We start from the raw sequence: 18,904 nt of genomic DNA on the forward strand, positions 1-18,904 counted from the left end.
CAGATTATTTTATCAACGGTATTAATCAATTTTTAGGTGTGAACGATTACTAATTACAAAATTTTTGTCTTTATTTTTTTATTTTCAACGCAGATTTCATAAGTAATTTGTCGAAAATCTCTAATACAAATGGCTTTTTCTATCTGTACCTTTATTTTGATATTAATCGTTGCATCGTCGCTCATCGGTTACTTCATTAATGTTACTCATTAGCACCATAATTTCAGGGAGCAATATTGATTTGTCATGGCAATAATGAACAGAACTAATGGAAATAGTTGTTAAAATCCACTGGGTAAAAATTATTAGACTTTTTTAGCGTTATTTATTGTTCTTTCGATTACTATAATGCTCCAAAAACGCTATCTATTTGCGTCGTATTTTGAACTTTGCATTAAGTTTGTCTCATGAGAGGTGAAATGGTCAACTCAGAAGATAATTTACTCGGATATACTTACTGATAGACGATGTCCTATCAATATTTTTCTGTTTTCGTCTTTTACGGATACCAGATAACGAGGTGGTCGAGCGTTGCATCAGCAATCAGATAATGCGCATGATGCGATGATCTTTGACTCGTGCGCAGTGCGCAATCCGGAAGGAGCGAGAATTTAGTCGCGTTGATAACACGCACTTCGATGATCATTAACTATCAAAATGGACACGACAACGATAAGTTATCCCACATAGTTATTTTCGCGATGTGTATAAGGTTCGCGCGTTGGACCAATTCCTTTTAGTATCGTGGAGCACATTAAGCGATCAAGGTGCGAATATATATTCATATATGTATATTTATATTCATCGCAATAAAATTGTTGTGTCATTATGTAACCTCGGTTTCTAGTCTCTACGGGGTTTCAAGGAATTAAATTTCTAAAACCGAGAAAAAGAAACATCATGTCGGAGATAAAGGTGCTGGATGGTGGTCTTTCCACACAATTGTCCACCCATGTGGGTGAGAAGATTGACGGTGATCCTTTGTGGACTGCACGTTTCCTCATAACGGAACCGAAGGCTGTTTTTGCTACTCATTTGGATTTCTTGCGTGCTGGTGCCGATATTATAGAGACGAATACGTACCAAGCAACCATCGACGGTTTTGTAAAATATCTAGGCATCACGGAGGAGGAGAGCCTTAAGATTATTCGTAAAGCCGTCGATTACGCTAAAGATGCTGTAAGTGTTTATAGTAAAGAGATAAAGAATGATCCAAATGTGAAGAACAGGAAACCATTGATCGCTGGATCTTGCGGACCTTACGGTGCTTGTCTACACGATGGTTCAGAATACACTGGTTCGTACTGTGCTCATGTATCGCAAGAATTTTTGATCAACTGGCATAGACCTCGCATACGCGCATTGCTGGAGGAAGGTGTTGATTTATTGGCGATAGAAACGATACCTTGCGTTCGCGAGGCAGAAGCCGTAATCGATTTACTTAAGGAATTTCCGAATACTCAGGCATGGCTGTCATTCTCCTGTAGAGACGATGGAAAGAGCTTAGTAGATGGCAGTAACTTTCAAGAGATTGCCGTCAGATGTTACAAAAATGCACTGCCTGGACAAATATTAGCGATTGGCGTTAATTGTATTGCTCCACAATCCGTTACTACGCTGCTGCAAGATATCAATAAAGACAAGTCAAACGATTTTATACCGTTGGTGGTATACCCTAATAGCGGAGAAAAGTATATTGTAACCGAAGGATGGAAGAAGGAAGGAGAAGCTCTTTCTCTGCACGAGTTCATTGACGAATGGCTGGATCTTGGCGTTCGCTACATCGGTGGATGTTGTAGGACATACGCTGCGGATATCAAACGAATACGATCTAGAGTGGACCAATGGCGGACATAGACGTGTATAAATTTGAATGATACTGATTTAATTTTCAATATTTGCGCAAACGCAAAATATATAAAACACACACACACACACACACACACACACATAGAACATTACATAAATAACGCATTCAAATTTTATTGTTATTTCTGAATAAATATGTATAATATATGCATTCAAATATAGTGACCTATACTTATATTATTTAAAATAATATTGATTTACTAGAAAAGAATGTAAACAATTATACTTTTTAATGTATTTCATTTGTAATTCTGATAGAATACGGTACATCATGTACCGTTGTATTACTACGGAAATGACCACGTCGATGAATAACATCTTTAACTAAATTCTGCTTATATGTCATCCATCTGAAATAAAAATAATTAGAAAAAAATTTTTAAAAGTGATTGCCATTATGTTTAATAGAATGTATCGTACTTTTGATTTAATAGAAATTCATTAAATAACTGTTTCTTAGTTGGATATTTGGAATCCATAAACAGTTTTACACGCCCCCAAATATTGGCACGGTTGTGCTCGAGCAACCAATAACGCGGGATAAGAAAACATCGTACTGGCGTAATCGCTACAATTCTTCGATGATGCATTTCTTCACCTAATTGATTATATATGGATTTGTTACATCGCAATACATTAGATAAAAAAAAAATATCTTGATTAATATGTTTCTCACCTAAACCAAAACATGCTCCCCGGGAGAAGACGCATATTTGCATGAATATAGTAAGAACATCATTCGGATAATGCAATTGAGATGTAACAGACGGTTCTTGCATTAATATCGCCGCAATATCGGTAATTTCGTGCCACCCTTTAACCTTAATTTTGCAACATTTATTAACACGTGCAAATCTGACAATTGTCCAAAAGTTATACCGATAAATAAAATAAAATTTATTTGTACGTATAATCATTTTATTTTTATGAGTTTGACTGACATGCAAACTTCAATAGCAAAATAAATTCTCGTGGCAATGTAATTTGATCCAAGTAATTCTACTAAAAATAAAACAAGAAGAAGAATAGTGTACTGTAAATACTCACAATGTCTAAAAGTGTAGCGGTAACAATACTTGATCGATCAACTTCGTCCTGTGTTTCAACCGATCTCTACAGTAATAACATTGATAAATATATACATTCTTTCTGTTATATCATAATTTTTACTAGATAATACTAAGTATCAAAATGTTTGCAATAACGGTTCAAAGAGTCGTCTCGATTATGATAATCCATAAACATATATACATACAGTATGGTATAATCATTAACTATATGGTATAATCATTAACTACCCAGATAGCCAGTATGCTCAAGCACAATGTGTGGAAATAAAATGAATATGAATTCAATGTTAGAGTGATTTAAATAGTTGAGTGCACAGATAAAGAGAGAAACCATCAAATGGGTATACTGTAGACCAAGAGTTAGCAAACGCATTGTTTTCAATTTTTGAACAGATATAAATATGTTATATCTATTACATCTGGCTAAGCGCTTAATGCTAGCGTAATGTTTGGATCAGCAAATGTTTAATTTCCGACATGAAATGCTAGCAAACAACCGTACATTAGACGACATAAAAAGATGCTAACATTTTTGTTAGCAATATGAAAGCAACTTGTGTTCACACTGGCTATCTAGTTAGCAATAATTCAATTCAATTCAAATAAGTTACTATGATAAACAGCCTTTTGTGCATTTTTTGTGCAAACTATGTTTACCGTACTAAAATTACATTAATAAAGTTTTAAACACGATGTGTTTAAACACGATGTGTTTAAACACGATGTGTTTAAACACGAATGCATTGGTGCATCAAAGAAGGCACAAAGAAAAATCATGAGCAAAGTTAGTGTCAAGTTTTTTCTTTAGGTACTAAAACTAAAAAACTAGTAATGTATATTAATATTAGGTCATCCGAAAAGTTGTGAGAATTCCGGCCATCTATCGCATTTGGGATCGGTTTGTTTGGCAGTGCGTAGGTCAAGGCTTATAGGTAGTAACATTGGACGGCACAGTCGCGAAGATGGACAGCCAAAAGTCAAAAGCTTCATTTACGCCACATTATGCTTTTTTGCTTTCGGAAAGGAAACACCGCGGTGAAAACTACCCGTGAAATTTGCAACATTTACGAGGATTACAGTAAGTCGATGGTTTGCGCGATTTTGTAATGACAATTTCGGACTCAAAGATGCCCCACAGTCTGGAAGACCCTCCACACCACTCAAGGACCGCCTGAAGCAAGCAGTGAAATCACAAGATCTCAACAGTTCTAAAAGTACGCTCCATGACCAAAAATTTTTGTTTTAGAGCCTCAAAAATTCTCATAACTTTTCGGATGACCTAATAGTATGTAAGAGAATGTTTTTGTTTTCTTAATCTGTACTGGAATGGATTTGTTAAGTAGATTTGATTCAAGCTCGTCGGATTCTGCAATCTTTCTGGATATTCTTTGTGGTTGTTTTTGTGGACCAACATTTTTCGGATCATATAATTCATATTGCGTTCCACGATAAGAAGAATATTCGCGAACAAGCATATGCTCCATAAGGCGACATTTACCACTTAGAATAAAATGTACATAGTTCACCATGCCTTTTCCATCGCCTAACAAAACCTTTCAATTTCATTCATATTAATTCATTAGTATTTTCTTTATACTTAATTATCAGATTTGTGTTTTACATCTTCAGAGAGCCATGAGAATATTGAACATAAAAAATCTCATAAAAAAGATGTTCATTGCATTTACCTCATTAGGCTTGAAGTCTGTTAATTTACTCAGAATACAACACTCTCGTACCGTCTCTTCGTCCCACAGCTTAAAATAATTGAAATGCACCAACGCATCATGGAGCACGTCCCATTTTTTCGTCAAATTACCACGCAAAACGTTATCGAAATCGTCCCGAGTAATCAGAAGCAAATCGACTGATGCTAAGTGGAATTCATTAAAGAGAAGAAATATAAATCTCCGTGAAAGATATTAATTTATTACTACTATTCATTTCCACTAACTTTTAGTGATTATCGTTGATGTTCTCGATACCATATGCAATAATGCAACTTCACCAAACATGTCCCCTGAATGCATAATTCCCATATCTACAACCTTTTCATTACCTGACGGAAAATATTGTTTAACTATAAACTATATGATTTATTCTTTAGAAATAATTTTCTTTCGAAGAAAATGAAGCTTGTAAAAAGTTATGACTCAATAATAAAAAAAGATTGACGAGATACTTATTAGATGTTATAAACTAAACGAAAAATGTTGATACATCTCGTATCTCTGTTTTGCATGTAAAACAGCGAATATTTTCCATGTAATATTTACTACAAAGACTTTTCCCAATTCTTAAGAGACTTTTAATGAGATCTTTTTCACTGGTTTTTCCTCACCTGTTACGTCATCAATCACTACTTTCGACAGATTAACTTCCCCGTTCATAATAAAATAAAGATTTTCCGCTCTACGACCTTGACGAACGATCACCCGATTAGGCGGTAAGTATTGATAAATGCACACAGCTGCCAGATTTTCTCTCAAGTCGTCGGGATGCTTTGTAAATGCATGGAACTTCGTTATAAGATCATATATGTATGTTTTGTCCTCAGAGGATCTTTCAGACGGTCTCACTAACAGTGTCGATCGATCCTTCAATCAAAGTTATGTTTTTTACACGTTACAAAACTATGACTCTTTATTTCTACTTATCTACTTTTGACGTAGGTTCCGCGCACTACGTCGAATACCTTTAACGTAAGCAATTTCTTTTCTATTTTGTGCTTCTGTTGGGCCATTCTAATATTAATTGTCACATCGTCGCTAATTTCCTCAATTATTGGTTCATCCACTATCCAATCCATATACTGCAAAACGCGCCGCACGGCCGACCGAAACAAATAACGACCTTTTAATCTATCGGGCTAAATAAAAATAATTATATCCTTGTCTCTCATTCTGTTTCTAGTTAATTTATAATATATAAAAATTACTGATTTTCAATTCCTTAAGGTTCTTGATTCTTCGGTGCAAGTGCTATTGTTTAATGATGCCAAATGCAAAAAATTACACTCACTGAGAATCCTTATGTACTATTTTTTAATAAAAAAACATTTCAAGGCGCTTCAGAATATTTATAAAATTGTCGAAAAACTATCCTTTTTCTTCGACAGTTATTACCTCTAAAATGAATGTGTTACAAAGTTTAGTCATGCATCAGATTACGCACAGGCGCAGAATTATTAACTGTCGAAGGAAAAGGAAAGTTTTCAGAGAATTTCATAAGTGTGTTAAAGGGCTTTGAAATGTTTTTTATCCAAATGTCTTTTCAATTAAAAATAGCATGCAAGGTGTCTTAGCGTGTTATTTGGACATTATCAAACAAGAACAACTGTAGCAAGAGACCAGGAGTATTAAACAAGGATATATTTCATTACCACATTTTAAATATACATTTTACTTAAGAATTCTAGCAAAATAGTTGTAAATATAATCACTATAAAGACAAATTAATTTTTGCATGTTATATGGACGTTTCTTCATATACTTACAACATTTTTTACGAAATTTATAGACTTTTATAATGGAAATTTCAGATTTGTACTGTTTCACAATGTATATTAAAAAATTGTATGAAATCATCCTTTGAAATGTCACAATAATTATTTTTTCTTCTTACCCTAATAAGAGTCTTCCTTGGTAATAATTTATATGCGAGCGAATGACGCAAAGAACTTCTTCTTGCCTTGTACAGAGACATTGCGATATAAAAATACAAAATTTACTTTTATCTATAAATATTTATCACTCAATTCCTTATTTTTACAAATATACGAGATACCAAAACCTGCTGTACACTGACGTTGGTTGAATGAATTGTTTGATCGATTACTAGTCCTTGGCTTTCTAGTATGTATGTATGTACTACTTGTATACATATATTATACTAGACCGCTAACTGAGGCGTTGGAAGTGAAGCCGCGTCGCCATCTGTAATGTGGGTAAAAGTTCATGTACAAGGTGTCACATTTCGAAAAGTAGAAATTTTAATTCCCCCTGAGATTGCACGCAATGTTCTACGGATATGCTATGTATAAACCAATATTCTTTCTCGAGAATATTTCCACTGAACATTCATAGGATATTCTTGAAACGTAGAAAATTTTGAATTTTTTAGGAATATTCTATGAATAGGGGGTGACAAACAGAAAGCCCTCCTAATTCAATGAATTAGGAGGGCTTTCTGTTTGTCATTACTTTTTTAAATTTAATCATATCATAATTTGTCATTACTTCTTTTTAATTTAAGCAAATATAATTATATTTAATAGCAATAAATTATAGAATTCCTACCAATCTGTATTCCGCTGTAGTGTTATCCATTTTCCTACCTACTCACGTTTCAACTTTTTATTACTAAACTTGTAAGTCTCGTTAAAACCGCGACGCGATTTAATAGGGATTTAATACAGGTCTTTTTAATCTCGCACATATGCGAGAATATGGTGGTGGAATTGATGAGACGCTCGCCCAGAGAGGGGGGTCCAGGTTCAAACCCTGGTTGAGGTAATATTTTCGCAATAAATTAAAAAATAAGAAATATTTAGACACTAACATCCTGTCACAACTCTTTAGTCTTTATTCCTTCGAATTCATTATTTTACTTGCGGACAATCTGAGAAATGAAGATTCTAATAGTATAGCAAGTAACCTATGAAATTATAACAAGTGTATTTTATTCTTGTGTGTTTTTTTTAATGTAAATAATATCCTTATCAAAACTTTCTACAGATAATAATTTTAATAAAACACACACACACACAAACACACACACACATACACACACACGTATCGTTAACAATGGTATCTCCTGATCATATCTCCGCAAAGGCAGTTTAATAATATTTATATTGAAAATATGGCTGCGCATTAATATAACTTTTGTATATAGTAATGTATCTTTTGATTTATTTAAATTTACGTACTATAAATCTGTAAGTTGCAATTAATAAATAATATATATAATTAAATAATGTATTTTGCTAACTAATTAAACATAATGTTGCGCATATCGTTATAGCTTAATCCTAAAACGATCAATTATTTGAACATTATTATTACTGTAACAATAATGACGATGATTATGTTAATAATTATAAACAATAATAAAAGACAATTATGCTGATGATTGTAACCAATGAAGTAATAATTACAATTTATTGTTATTAATTCTAACGTCACTTCCATTTTATTCTCATTATTATTAGAGAAAAGTTCCTATTATGAAATAGGTTTCTAATATGAAATAGGTTTCTAATATGAAATAGCGGAGTTTCTGCTAAATTGATAGGCATCATCTATTGGTTCCATCATGAATTTATTGCCCTTGGAGTGAAATCTCTGTTTAGTGAAAAATTGCTTATTAGATCGTGTAATTGTTGCAAAAAAGATTTGTGATTGAATTTGAACGTTGAGAACCGACTATCTCATATTAGAATTTTATCTTATAATAGAGAACTTTCCTCTATTTATTATTTATGCGAGATTTCTTCATCAGGTCTACTCTACGATTCATCCAAACTCATAAAAAGGGCATGTGGAGAATACCCTGTAATAAAAATTCACACCGTAGGTATTCATTATATGTATATCGCTTTTTAAATGTTATTATTATTATTATTATCATTATTTTTATTGTATTATACAATGTATAACAAAATTGGATCTTGTGCATTGCATGCTAGTTTTCCATGGAAGTTTTTAATATAATTGTAAAGTACTAAAAAAACAGCTGTTTTTTAAATTGAATAAAATATTAAAAATCATTTGATCAGCTTTTATATACACATATTTGATATAAAATATTTGTAATTATCAATATAAATAAAAAGTTAGAAATTTTTAATTTATTTAGTATAAATAATGTCTACTGTGTTATTTGCTGTTTGGCTTGTAAATAACATTATTTTGCCGTGAATATTTCTCAAAAAATGGAATTTTTAAATCTATGAGCAATTATTTTGTTCGATTTATATTTTTCTTTTATTCTAGATCAAGGTAAATCTTTTATTTTAGTTTAGATCTAGATAGTGACGGGTGCCTTTGTCCAGTCTTTTTTTCTTCTCCATTTCTAAGTATTTTAATAATTAAAAAAATCATGTTGAACCCTGTATATATTATTATGTTTTCCTTTTCCCTTCTTTTTTTCTTTCTATTTCATAATAAATTATAAATATGATTTGAGCTATAATTATACAAGTTTTACTTTCAGAGTTATTATACCTTAAATAATTCTCGTGCATATAGTACAAAGAAATATGCTCTGGCTATTTTATTTCTTGCTGGTATAAAGACCTCAAAAGGTTTGATCCATGCTTCAAAAGGATATTGAGAGAACAATTTTTAGATCAGCTTAAACAAAATTTTCTTCAATAAGAATTTTTACTAAAAACCAATGTCTTCTGCGATCAAATTACAAAATTAAAGGATCTTGAAGTTTGTTATTTGGCCGCCTATATATTATAAAAAACGTAAAACAATCGAATTAGCTTTTAGTAGGTTTTTTCATGAGTTTCAATTGTTGATAGAAATTGTAAAGTTATGACATAAGATGTTTTTCAAATTCAGATGTATAAGACTATGACATTGATAATAATAAACATATATAATTTGCAACCAATAACAAATCCATCATACCTATCTACTAAAGGTTAACTATATTGTTTTACATCCTGTATGATACATGACCGGACAATGAACTTCAAGGCTCCGCAGTTTCGTAATTTGATCATAGTGGACATAGGTTGTTGAAATGTTGCTCTATGGTATCTTTATGGTATGTTTGTGAAGTATGGCTCAGACGTTTAAATATCCTGTATAAAGTGCGAGAACTATAATAGTTATAAATGTATCTTAATATATGGGACATACTTGAAAAATAGATTTAACAAAACAATATACAAATATAAATAAAATTAAGTGATAATTGGATTGTTTATAAACAAAACTATTTAAGAAACTAAATTTGGATATACAATAATCCTAAGCATAGATAATATAATTATACTCTTTGTGTATTTTTAATTGAGTTTTTTATTTACTTCAAACATTTATTGGTTGAAATAGATTTCGACTTTTCAGGTTTTCAATCAATAACTAAAATTAATTGAGTGAAATTACAAGACTTACATCTTTTAATATTTATTAATTCTCACTTTAATAATTATTTAGATATAGTTTTATTGTTAATGTTCAATATTTTCAAAATTATATATATTTATTATTGCAAATCTTAACAAATCATATACTTTTCTTTAGGAATTAGAATCATTATCATATTTTATTATATAGGCAACATATACATGGTAAAATAATTCTATATTTTAGCCAAATTTAATTCCTTTTATGATTTATTTGAAACATTTTAAAATCAGATGTTTACAATTAATATGATTTAAGAACAAAAAATATTTTTGCCATCCCTTATTAAATCAATTTTAGAAAATATAAAAATATTTACCAGGTCTGCCAGTTAATAATTCTTAATTTTTTCAAGAGATGGCACTGAAAATAAGGAAAGGTTCACAGTATTAACTGATTAATACAGCATTAACCGATATTCCATTTTGTTGCTATGACAGCAACCTCCAAAACGACAATGCTACTCCCTCAAGAAAATCACCGAATAAATCTTACCCACATAACATCGGATGTCGTATGTATATGCATTTTTCCTCCATGACATGAAAAAAATATCCTGTATGTGAAATGTATAATATATACATCTCATATACATAATTTGGACATATATTGCAGTACATAATATGTACATTCACGGATGGATTCAATATGTATATACAGCGCCTGATATTAAATGTATATCCATTAGATGTCTATAATTTGTATATTCTTTGCGGTATGTAGTATGTACATACATACAAGTAGATATATACATCTAATAAATCACAATTTCATACATAAATTATTATCCAAGACACGTAAGCATTAATTGGGTATATCATGTTTAAACTTTCATACAATTATGTCCAGATCTATTAAGATAAAGAAATGTACGCGATGATTCATTGACGATAATGATCCCACCTAGGGGAAATCTGTGTTATATGTCCGGAAAGTAACGGGGCGCGCAGAACAGGGTGGGAAAAGACGGTACAGGGATTCACTTAGTACTTTAATGGCCACCACCTATGCCAGGTCCTAAATGGCGTTTAAGTTTCAAATCAATTCGTTCAATCATTAAAGCTTTACCTGACTTTACCATGACATATTTTTTATACAGAGTGTTATGTAAGGGAGATCGGGGCACTGTAAGACACTGTTTTTCTTCGCCTTACAGATCTTCAATATAGAGTATATGTGTAATTGACTTGCATGTGCTAAAGTCACATACAGTTAGCTATCTTGAAATCCCTATCGATAATTGTTATTCCTTTTCCTACAAGAGAAAAAAAAATCAAAAATCATGCATGCGTCCTCGAGAAAAAAGTTATAGCATAAGTTATGTTATTAATAGAATAAGAATGTTATTTTTTAAGCATTTTCTTAAATGTATTACTTTCCATATATATACATTTTTCATTTTTTAAATACTTTTATTTTATCTTAACCGACAGCGCCCTTCCACCCCTTCCTGAGGCTCGTGCCCGGTATAAAAGTATCGATGGCACCACCTTAGCTGCGGCACTGGTTAAACACATTTCTTCACTTTGGTTAAAGCAAGTGACTTGCTCGCTTTAGGAATTCTATCGCGGTATGAAAAAAATTGATTATTTTACCTTTTTTTTCCAGAAGAAGAATTCTTCTAATTTCAAAGTTTACGTAAGGTTTTCTATATCCATCTTCCATTTTTAAAAGATAAAGATTATACATATTTTCCCATAATAAAATTTGATAATAATTCCAATTTAAGAAAAAAGGATATAATTTGTTTCAAAGTTTTAACAATATACCTGAGAAATGTTAAATATTGTAACAATTACATCATTTAGAAATATAAAAGTTAGGTGTATTTATTAGTATGATTTAATTTATTTTTTATTATTGTGCGTGATAAAAGAGAATTTTAGTAAAAGTTAAAATTAATTTCTACTGAAGAACCATAAACATAGTAAAAATAGACCGAGCGTATCCTCTTGCAGACAATAAAGATCAGGTACAAAAGGATAAATAATAGATACCGTGTCGCTTTCTCTCTTTATTTGCGTCTGCAGTGAGATATAGATGTAGTGTGACATATACAAATATACAGGTCATCGAAAAGTATCGGACCTTCCTAATATTTTCAGTTAGAATGCATTTTGGAGAAAACCAATGTAGAAAATTGCTTGACGACCCATGGCTGGCAAGTTTTAATTAAAGAAATTAATTGCGAAAAATATTACTTCAGCAACAAAATATTACCAGGGTTTGAACCTGGACCTTTATAACTCAAAAAGTACTTAATGAAAAAATATTTTATTACAGTGTTTTGGAAAGTTCTCGAGATAAGCAAGAAGATTTCTCCAAAATACATTCTAACTAAAAATATTAGGGGGGGGGGTCCGATACTTTTCGATAACTTTGTATGTATGTACAATTAATTATCACATACTCAATTGTCTCTCCACTCTTGTTTACACCCTCCCACTTTCTTCTCGTTAGAGAGAGAAAAGTGCACGGTATTTATTGTCAGTCTCTTTCTACTTGATCCTCAGATTTCAGGTCTCATGCTCGGTCTGTTCTAACTATGTCTATATGAAGAACATTTAAAATTAACAATTAAACATTAAAAATTTACGAAAAGAATGTCGCTTATAGTCGCTAGTAATGATTAAAAATTAAAACTGTGAGCTCATTGTCAATCTAACTGGCAAATTTTATTGAATTTGTTACGTTTCGATATTTAATAAAGCTCTTATATCTTGTTGATTTATAATAGTGTTACTCGAAAAGGACCTGAAGTAAGGTCGAAACGTTGTAACGAATTCAATAAAATTTGCCAGTTGGGTTGACAATAATCTCACAGTTTTAATTAAAAATTTAATTGAAAAAATATTAAAAGTGCATAAAAAGCAATTGTTAGCATAGAAACATTTGTACTTCTAAATTTGTATTAGTTTAGAGATTTTTTGTAGTAATAAAAAAAGTGCCTACAATATAATTTATCTTGATTTGTTAGTAATTATAATTTTCAATATTTATCATTTTATAAATAATTTTACGTTTTACACTATTGATCATTTTGTATCTATTAAATGAGTTATTATAATAATTCTAGAATTTATGGTGAGGAGTACGTTGATTGTAGTTTTCTAATGTTTCTTATAGTGCTAGGTATTATATAGTTTTAGTGTATTTTTTATCTTTAAAATGGATATTAGTCAGATGTCCAGGACAGTAATTCTAAAGATACTTGAGGCTTTAAAGTGAAAGTTTTAAATGTATACAAAAGATACAATATGTATATTTTTAATACACTTTTTAAATGTCACTGTGCTGTCTGGGATTGTATTCTTTCTTAACGATAATAAAAACTTTGAAAAAATCTGAAATTTATGAATGGAGAAGCAAGTGCTCGTGTTAAGTATCTCTAAGGGTAAGCATATTTAAACTTGAATATAATTACATCTCGGAAACAAAAAAAAGTAAATTATTTCTGAGTTTTTTATTTTTCTATGTTAAATTTACTCCTAAGATATGTCCTATATATTAAGATGTGTATATTTACTCACTTCATCCTTTCTCCCACCCTCCCTCTCTCTCTCTCTCTCTCGCTCTCGCTTTTGCTCTTGCTCTCTCTCTCTCTCTCCCTCTCTCTCTCTCTCCCTTTTGTATTTTTTTCTTGTTCTTTGCTAAATTATTTGATCTAACATTTCTTGTCAATATTCAATAATGTATTTATACATATACCCACAGATAGCCAAGTATGGTATTGCATATTGAGCGAACTAATGCATTGCATATATTGTTACGTATTTGCTGTACATTTGCTAACATCGAAATAAATACATTCCGAATGCAGCAACATGACTACTTATACATGCAATCATTTGACAAAAGTTCAAGAACAAGCGGTCCGCAATATCTAATACGTTATGATGTCCGCAACATATCAGCAATATGATAGCAATGAATGATTCATCGTTCCATCTTAAGCATTATGATGCTGACATCTTAAGCATTATGATGCTGATTGCAAACAATTTGTCGTTATTGGAATTATAATTCATACGAGTTCAACTTAGCAGACGTAATGCTGACTCACCTTGTTCCGAGTTTGTTACAATTAGTTGTTTCGAGGGTTTTGGCAACATGTCAACAAACTTATAGCATTTGGCTATCTGGGTATAACATAAATTTACAACATTTCGATTAACAATTAAAATCTTTCAACTAATTTCGATTTGTCTAGCGCAAGAACATATAGGGCATCACAATCATATTAACATCAACCAAATTTGCGCGATTCAAGTACAAATTGATTAATCGTCCTTATAACAGTATTTAAAATAATTAAAGATATTATTACAATATTCGTTTGTTTATATTTATGATTGAGAAAAATGTCTCAAATATTGACAATTTAAAAAATTAGTGATTACTCGTCGCTGAAGTTACTGCTGGTAATTCCAGGAAAGACTGTGCCGTAATTCGACGTTTTGCTGGTAGCGTGGACAGTCCTTTTTTTACCTAGTATACTAAAACCGCCACAGGCTAGACCTACGTGGTGCTGATGTCGATCCTAGCAAACAATAAGAAATTTTATATAATTTAAAAATAAGATTCTGTTCTCATGATTTATTACGAATAAAATAAAACTTGTTTAATAAATTCTGTTATTATTTGAACGAAAACAAATAGGTAAACAAGAAGAATACAATTTGTATTATGTCAGATGCATTAGAAAAATATATATGTATAATAATGGTACACAATGTAAAAAATTATGTTATATTCTCAAATAGATCTTTGCTTGTTGATAGTGTGTTTGGTGTAGATCTAAAAAACACATTTCCAAATTTAATTTAATTATACAATAAAAAATTAAATTATGATTACATTAGAAAATAATAACATAAAACAATAAAATAAAAAAAATAATAGTGTGGTGTGGTTAAATTAAAAAATTTGACATATAAAAAATGTGATTACGCCATTGTGAAGATTATGAAAAACAATAAAACGTTTATCTCGAACATTTTTTCATGCACCATATATTTTCGAAGATATTCATAAAAATGAAAAACTCCGTCATTTTCGAGGGGCTGTTTCATCCTCTAAACATCGAAAAAAGCCGCTAAAAAAATACGGATCTAATATTTTTTGTGCTCTACAACATATCCGAAGCGCATCGAAATCGGTGAGGGACACTTCCGGCCGTTCCCTTGTAAGTGTAACAGAATAAATAAATATTAATATATGCAGGGTACTCCGCAACGTTTTGACCGGCGTTCACGGGAAAGTAGAGGGAACTAAGACAAACAGAAAAGTCCTCTACCATTTTGCATTTGGAGGGATAGTTATCCAGATATTGATGTTCAAAAATCTCCGTATTAGCCCGACCTACTGGCAAATGTAAGCGCGTGGTGAGATGCGTCCACCCGCCTATTGGCCGCCGGGAGGGACTCACTTGGACACAGTACAAGTGGACACGGTGCAATGGACACGGAATATTGCACACAGTTCATTTGGACACATAAAAGTTGCACTGTGTCCAAGTGAAGGCCACTCTTCGGGGACAGGATTGCGCTTTCCTATTTCTCTTTTCCACCTGAGCCACGTACCATTATCGTTTCCGTCGATAGATCCACCGATGAACAGTTCTGGGCCGCCACTGCTCCGTCTTTTTAAAATCTTTTTACGATTTCGCGGTTTGTTATTTACATTATTTCTATTAAATAGGTCGCGACGTAATTCGGATATGTCTGCTGGTATTGATCCTCGTCTCGGAGAAAGAATTCCGGATATCGTACTATCAAATTTACTAATGCCATTATTGTTGCTGCGATTGCTGTTATTATTATTATTATTGTTGTTGTTTATTGAAATGTTTTCACGCTCGCCTAAAAAAATTAATATAAAATTAACTTTTCCGTTTCATGATACTATGAAAATATACTTACCAGTTAAAGTAAGAACATTTTCCAAAAGATTTTCCAATGTAATCTCTTGCGGAAGACTAGCTCTTCGTAGATCCGAAAAATTGTCTCCTCGATATCCTAGAGTTAACCGGTTACAATTCCCACCTATATAAAGGAGAGTATTTTCACAAAAAGTGGTTCAGTATATACACAAATAAAGATTGTACATTTTATTTCTTTAAACAAAAATATAAATTTAAAAATAAATAAAATACAATTGATACTTTATTTATTATTAATGTTTATTAATTTTACTATTTCTTTTCAATACTGTACTGTCTGTAAGATGGCATTTTTTGTAAATACCAAAAAGTTACTAAATTTTTCTATTTAAAATATATTGATACCGTATTATGATAATAACAATTTTATCATAGATTTAAGGTTACATTTATTTTAGTTTAGCTAGTCCAAAAACTTTATTTGATATATATTTAAAATCCAGAACATACATACTAATACATACATACATACATACTTACTAATGGAAGGCTAAACTATGGTAATAAGGCTTGCTTGCCACTACGAAAAAATAATACAAAGAGAGAAAACAAAATTTGACAACGAATTCATAAATATCTTAATGACTACTGTATATGCAACGAAGACAATGACCCAAACATTAAATGCAAGAATTTAAATGTGTACTGATACCTTGATGTTTAGTAATATCAGTCGGTACTGATCCACGTCTACAGCTATGATCAACTTTGGCAGGAACCGTGCTCGTTGAAATAATATCATGCAGTCTCGATAGAAGATCAACTGGGGCTGATCCACGTCTTTTTGCCCATCCCTGAATTCAATATGGTAAGAAACATCAATAAAACTATATGACCACTAAAATTTAAATAGAAAGAGAAAGAAAACATGGCAATTAGTTTGGTCATTATTTATATTAAAATATATGTTTCTAACATATTTAACTTTTAAATACGGATTTTTGAGTTTGAGAAAAAGTTCTTACCAAAATGTCAAAACTATAATACTTTTTAAATATTTTAAAGTTTAAAATTGATCAACAGTCACATCGTTATAAAAACTACAACAATACTAAACTGTTTTAACTTAATACTTTTCACTAATTACAACGTTTAATTTAAGACTTATTTACTACTATATTACTAGTATTTATTTGTTATATAATGATACGTCACGCAGTTATATTTTTCATACATACATTTTCTATTATTATCCCACCCGAGATTCCACCATAAAAATTTGATTTTAATTATCCTTCTACTTTTAAAGAATTGTTATCCTGTTAATTTCATCTTCGAAACATTGACTAATCTACTAAACTAGCTTATATGTGGACAAACATCTTCCCATACCATTAAAAAAGACAAACATAAAGACAAAAGTTTCCAGTCGATCCCCTATATACACGACACCTCTGAAAGTTTCAAAAGTCTTGGCTCACATATTAACAAAAATATAAATTTTTATGGTTTCAACAAAATGAACGGCATTATTACGGTACTCAAAGAGAAGATAGCTTATGCGTTCAATAATAACGTGGTCTATTATGAGACATGGTAGTGTCTCGCGCCGAGTGGCCTTCACTTGGACACAGTACAAGTGGACACTGTGCAAGTGGACACGGTGCAAATAGACACGGAATATTGCACACGGTTCATTGGGACACAGGAATTTGGGACACATAAAAGTTGCACATTATAAAGTTGCACAAGTGTACAAGTGGACACGGTGCAAATGGATACCGTTCTTTTGAAAAGTTGTGAACTATAATGTTGGACACCTGCCTCGTGTCCACTTATACCGTATTCAACATTATGGTCTGCAACTTTTCAAAAAAACGGTGTCCATTTGCGCCGTGTTCAACTTTACGGTGTGCAACTTTTATGTGTCTAAACTTTCTGTGTCCAAATGAACCGTGTGCAATATTCCATGAACATTTACACGGTGTCCACTTATACTGTGTCCAAGTGAGCCTCTCCCTTCTGGCGCTACGATGCGGTACTAAACTCCCTCCTCTAGGTTTATTTATATACTCTGTCTCCCGCGCTTTTGCTCTCCATATACTTTTGCGCGTAATAGCCTGTGCTTGTAATTCACCCATAGAAATATACAAGATTGTTCAAACCTTTAATACCCGTATCTGTTCGCACACCTTTCTAACCACGTCCCACACCATCAGTATAAATATTCAGTTTAGTTGGCGCCATTTGATGATATCATTACTTTTGTAGAAAAGATACTTGGGGGGGGGGGGGAAGAGAAGATAAATATGTTTTTTTTAAATATCCAAATAATTAAATAATATAATTCTTGATTGGATGACGCTTATACTTGGCATCTTTTTTTAAACCTTTTTTATTAAAAAAGGTTAAATTTATATGCAACGCTTCGCCTTCCACTGTCACTGTCGCCTACAAGGCTTGTTCAATTATACCGTACTCCACTGACTCATAAATGTTCTCTTAGTAATATCTAAATATTTATTAAATTACATGGTTTTGCGATGGTATAGGTTTTTAAAATTCATTTTGACGAGATCCACTTGTACATAAATGGATGGATACTTTATGTTGAACACTTTGTATATACGGTTATAAGTAGAAGTCTTTATAACTCATTGGAGATAATCAATCTGTTATATTAACAAAAAGTTGTAAAAAATATATTACAAAAATATTTAACAATATATAATTTTCGAGTTTTTAATGCTGCCACTACAACATTGCACTGGTCAATTTTGAACTAGTCAAGTGCAATTGTCTTCAAGTTTCTGTAGTTTATTAACATTAAGTGCAATTGTCTTCAAGTTTCTGTAGTTTATTAACATAATACTTGAGATTGTTTTTGGTGTTTTAAAACTTAAAATAAAATTTATTATATTTACAACGTGTTTAAAGTC

At 31.5% G+C, this 18,904-nt stretch overlaps 3 protein-coding genes across 11 annotated transcripts in view; 1 reads left to right on the top strand and 2 right to left on the bottom strand.

Annotated features, from left to right (window-relative positions):
- Positions 1-598: 598 nt before the first annotated feature.
- LOC105563798 (selenocysteine Se-methyltransferase-like) lies at positions 599-1,953 on the top strand. The gene is made up of 2 exons (XM_012015705.1): positions 599-767; positions 848-1,953. The coding sequence occupies exon 2, from the start codon at positions 901-903 to the stop codon at positions 1,855-1,857; it is 957 nt and encodes a 318-aa protein (XP_011871095.1). The 5' UTR covers positions 599-767; positions 848-900; the 3' UTR covers positions 1,858-1,953.
- An 82-nt stretch (positions 1,954-2,035) lies between these two features.
- On the bottom strand, positions 2,036-6,802 carry LOC105563803. 4 transcript variants are annotated; one of them, XM_012015714.1, is made up of 10 exons: positions 6,564-6,802; positions 5,635-5,808; positions 5,281-5,536; positions 4,894-4,998; positions 4,628-4,812; positions 4,262-4,492; positions 2,917-2,982; positions 2,546-2,690; positions 2,290-2,467; positions 2,036-2,219 (listed from the first exon to the last, which is right to left on the bottom strand). In XM_012015714.1, the coding sequence occupies exons 1-10, from the start codon at positions 6,642-6,644 to the stop codon at positions 2,099-2,101; spliced, it is 1,542 nt and encodes a 513-aa protein (XP_011871104.1). In that variant the 5' UTR covers positions 6,645-6,802; the 3' UTR covers positions 2,036-2,098. The 4 variants fall into 4 exon arrangements, with proteins under 4 accessions (XP_011871104.1, XP_011871103.1, XP_011871105.1 ...); XM_012015713.1 differs by having other exon boundaries at positions 5,623-5,808; XM_012015715.1 differs by having other exon boundaries at positions 5,623-5,751; positions 6,564-6,801.
- A 6,728-nt stretch (positions 6,803-13,530) lies between these two features.
- LOC105563801 overlaps positions 13,531-18,904 on the bottom strand; it is a 28,350-nt gene continuing 22,976 nt past the window's right edge. For all 6 annotated transcript variants that reach the window (XM_012015710.1, XM_012015709.1, XM_012015708.1 and 3 more), the window contains 4 exons: positions 16,678-16,819; positions 16,006-16,128; positions 15,667-15,945; positions 13,531-14,624 (listed from right to left, as the gene is read on the bottom strand). In XM_012015710.1, the coding sequence (XP_011871100.1) occupies positions 14,581-14,624; positions 15,667-15,945; positions 16,006-16,128; positions 16,678-16,819 (588 nt within the window). In that variant the 3' untranslated portion in view covers positions 13,531-14,580. The remainder of the gene's footprint in view (positions 14,625-15,666; positions 15,946-16,005; positions 16,129-16,677; positions 16,820-18,904) is intronic.

Source organism: Vollenhovia emeryi, unplaced genomic scaffold (assembly GCF_000949405.1).
Source record: "Vollenhovia emeryi isolate VEMERY1.0 unplaced genomic scaffold, V.emery_V1.0 DF939171.1, whole genome shotgun sequence".
Classification (NCBI taxonomy): domain Eukaryota; kingdom Metazoa; phylum Arthropoda; class Insecta; order Hymenoptera; family Formicidae; genus Vollenhovia; species Vollenhovia emeryi.

Coding starts and splice junctions, on each gene's coding strand:
- LOC105563798 (XM_012015705.1), top strand. CDS start 901: ATGTCGGAGATAAAGGTGCTGGATGGTGGTCTTTCCACACAATTGTCC.
- LOC105563803 (XM_012015713.1), bottom strand. CDS start 6,644: ATGTCTCTGTACAAGGCAAGAAGAAGTTCTTTGCGTCATTCGCTCGCA. Junction 4,493..4,627: donor CAGACTTCAAGCCTAATGAG/GTAAATGCAATG, acceptor TGAAATTGAAAG/GTTTTGTTAGGCGATGGAAA. Junction 2,983..4,261: donor TACTTAACAAATCCATTCCA/GTACAGATTAAG, acceptor TTATTACTGTAG/AGATCGGTTGAAACACAGGA.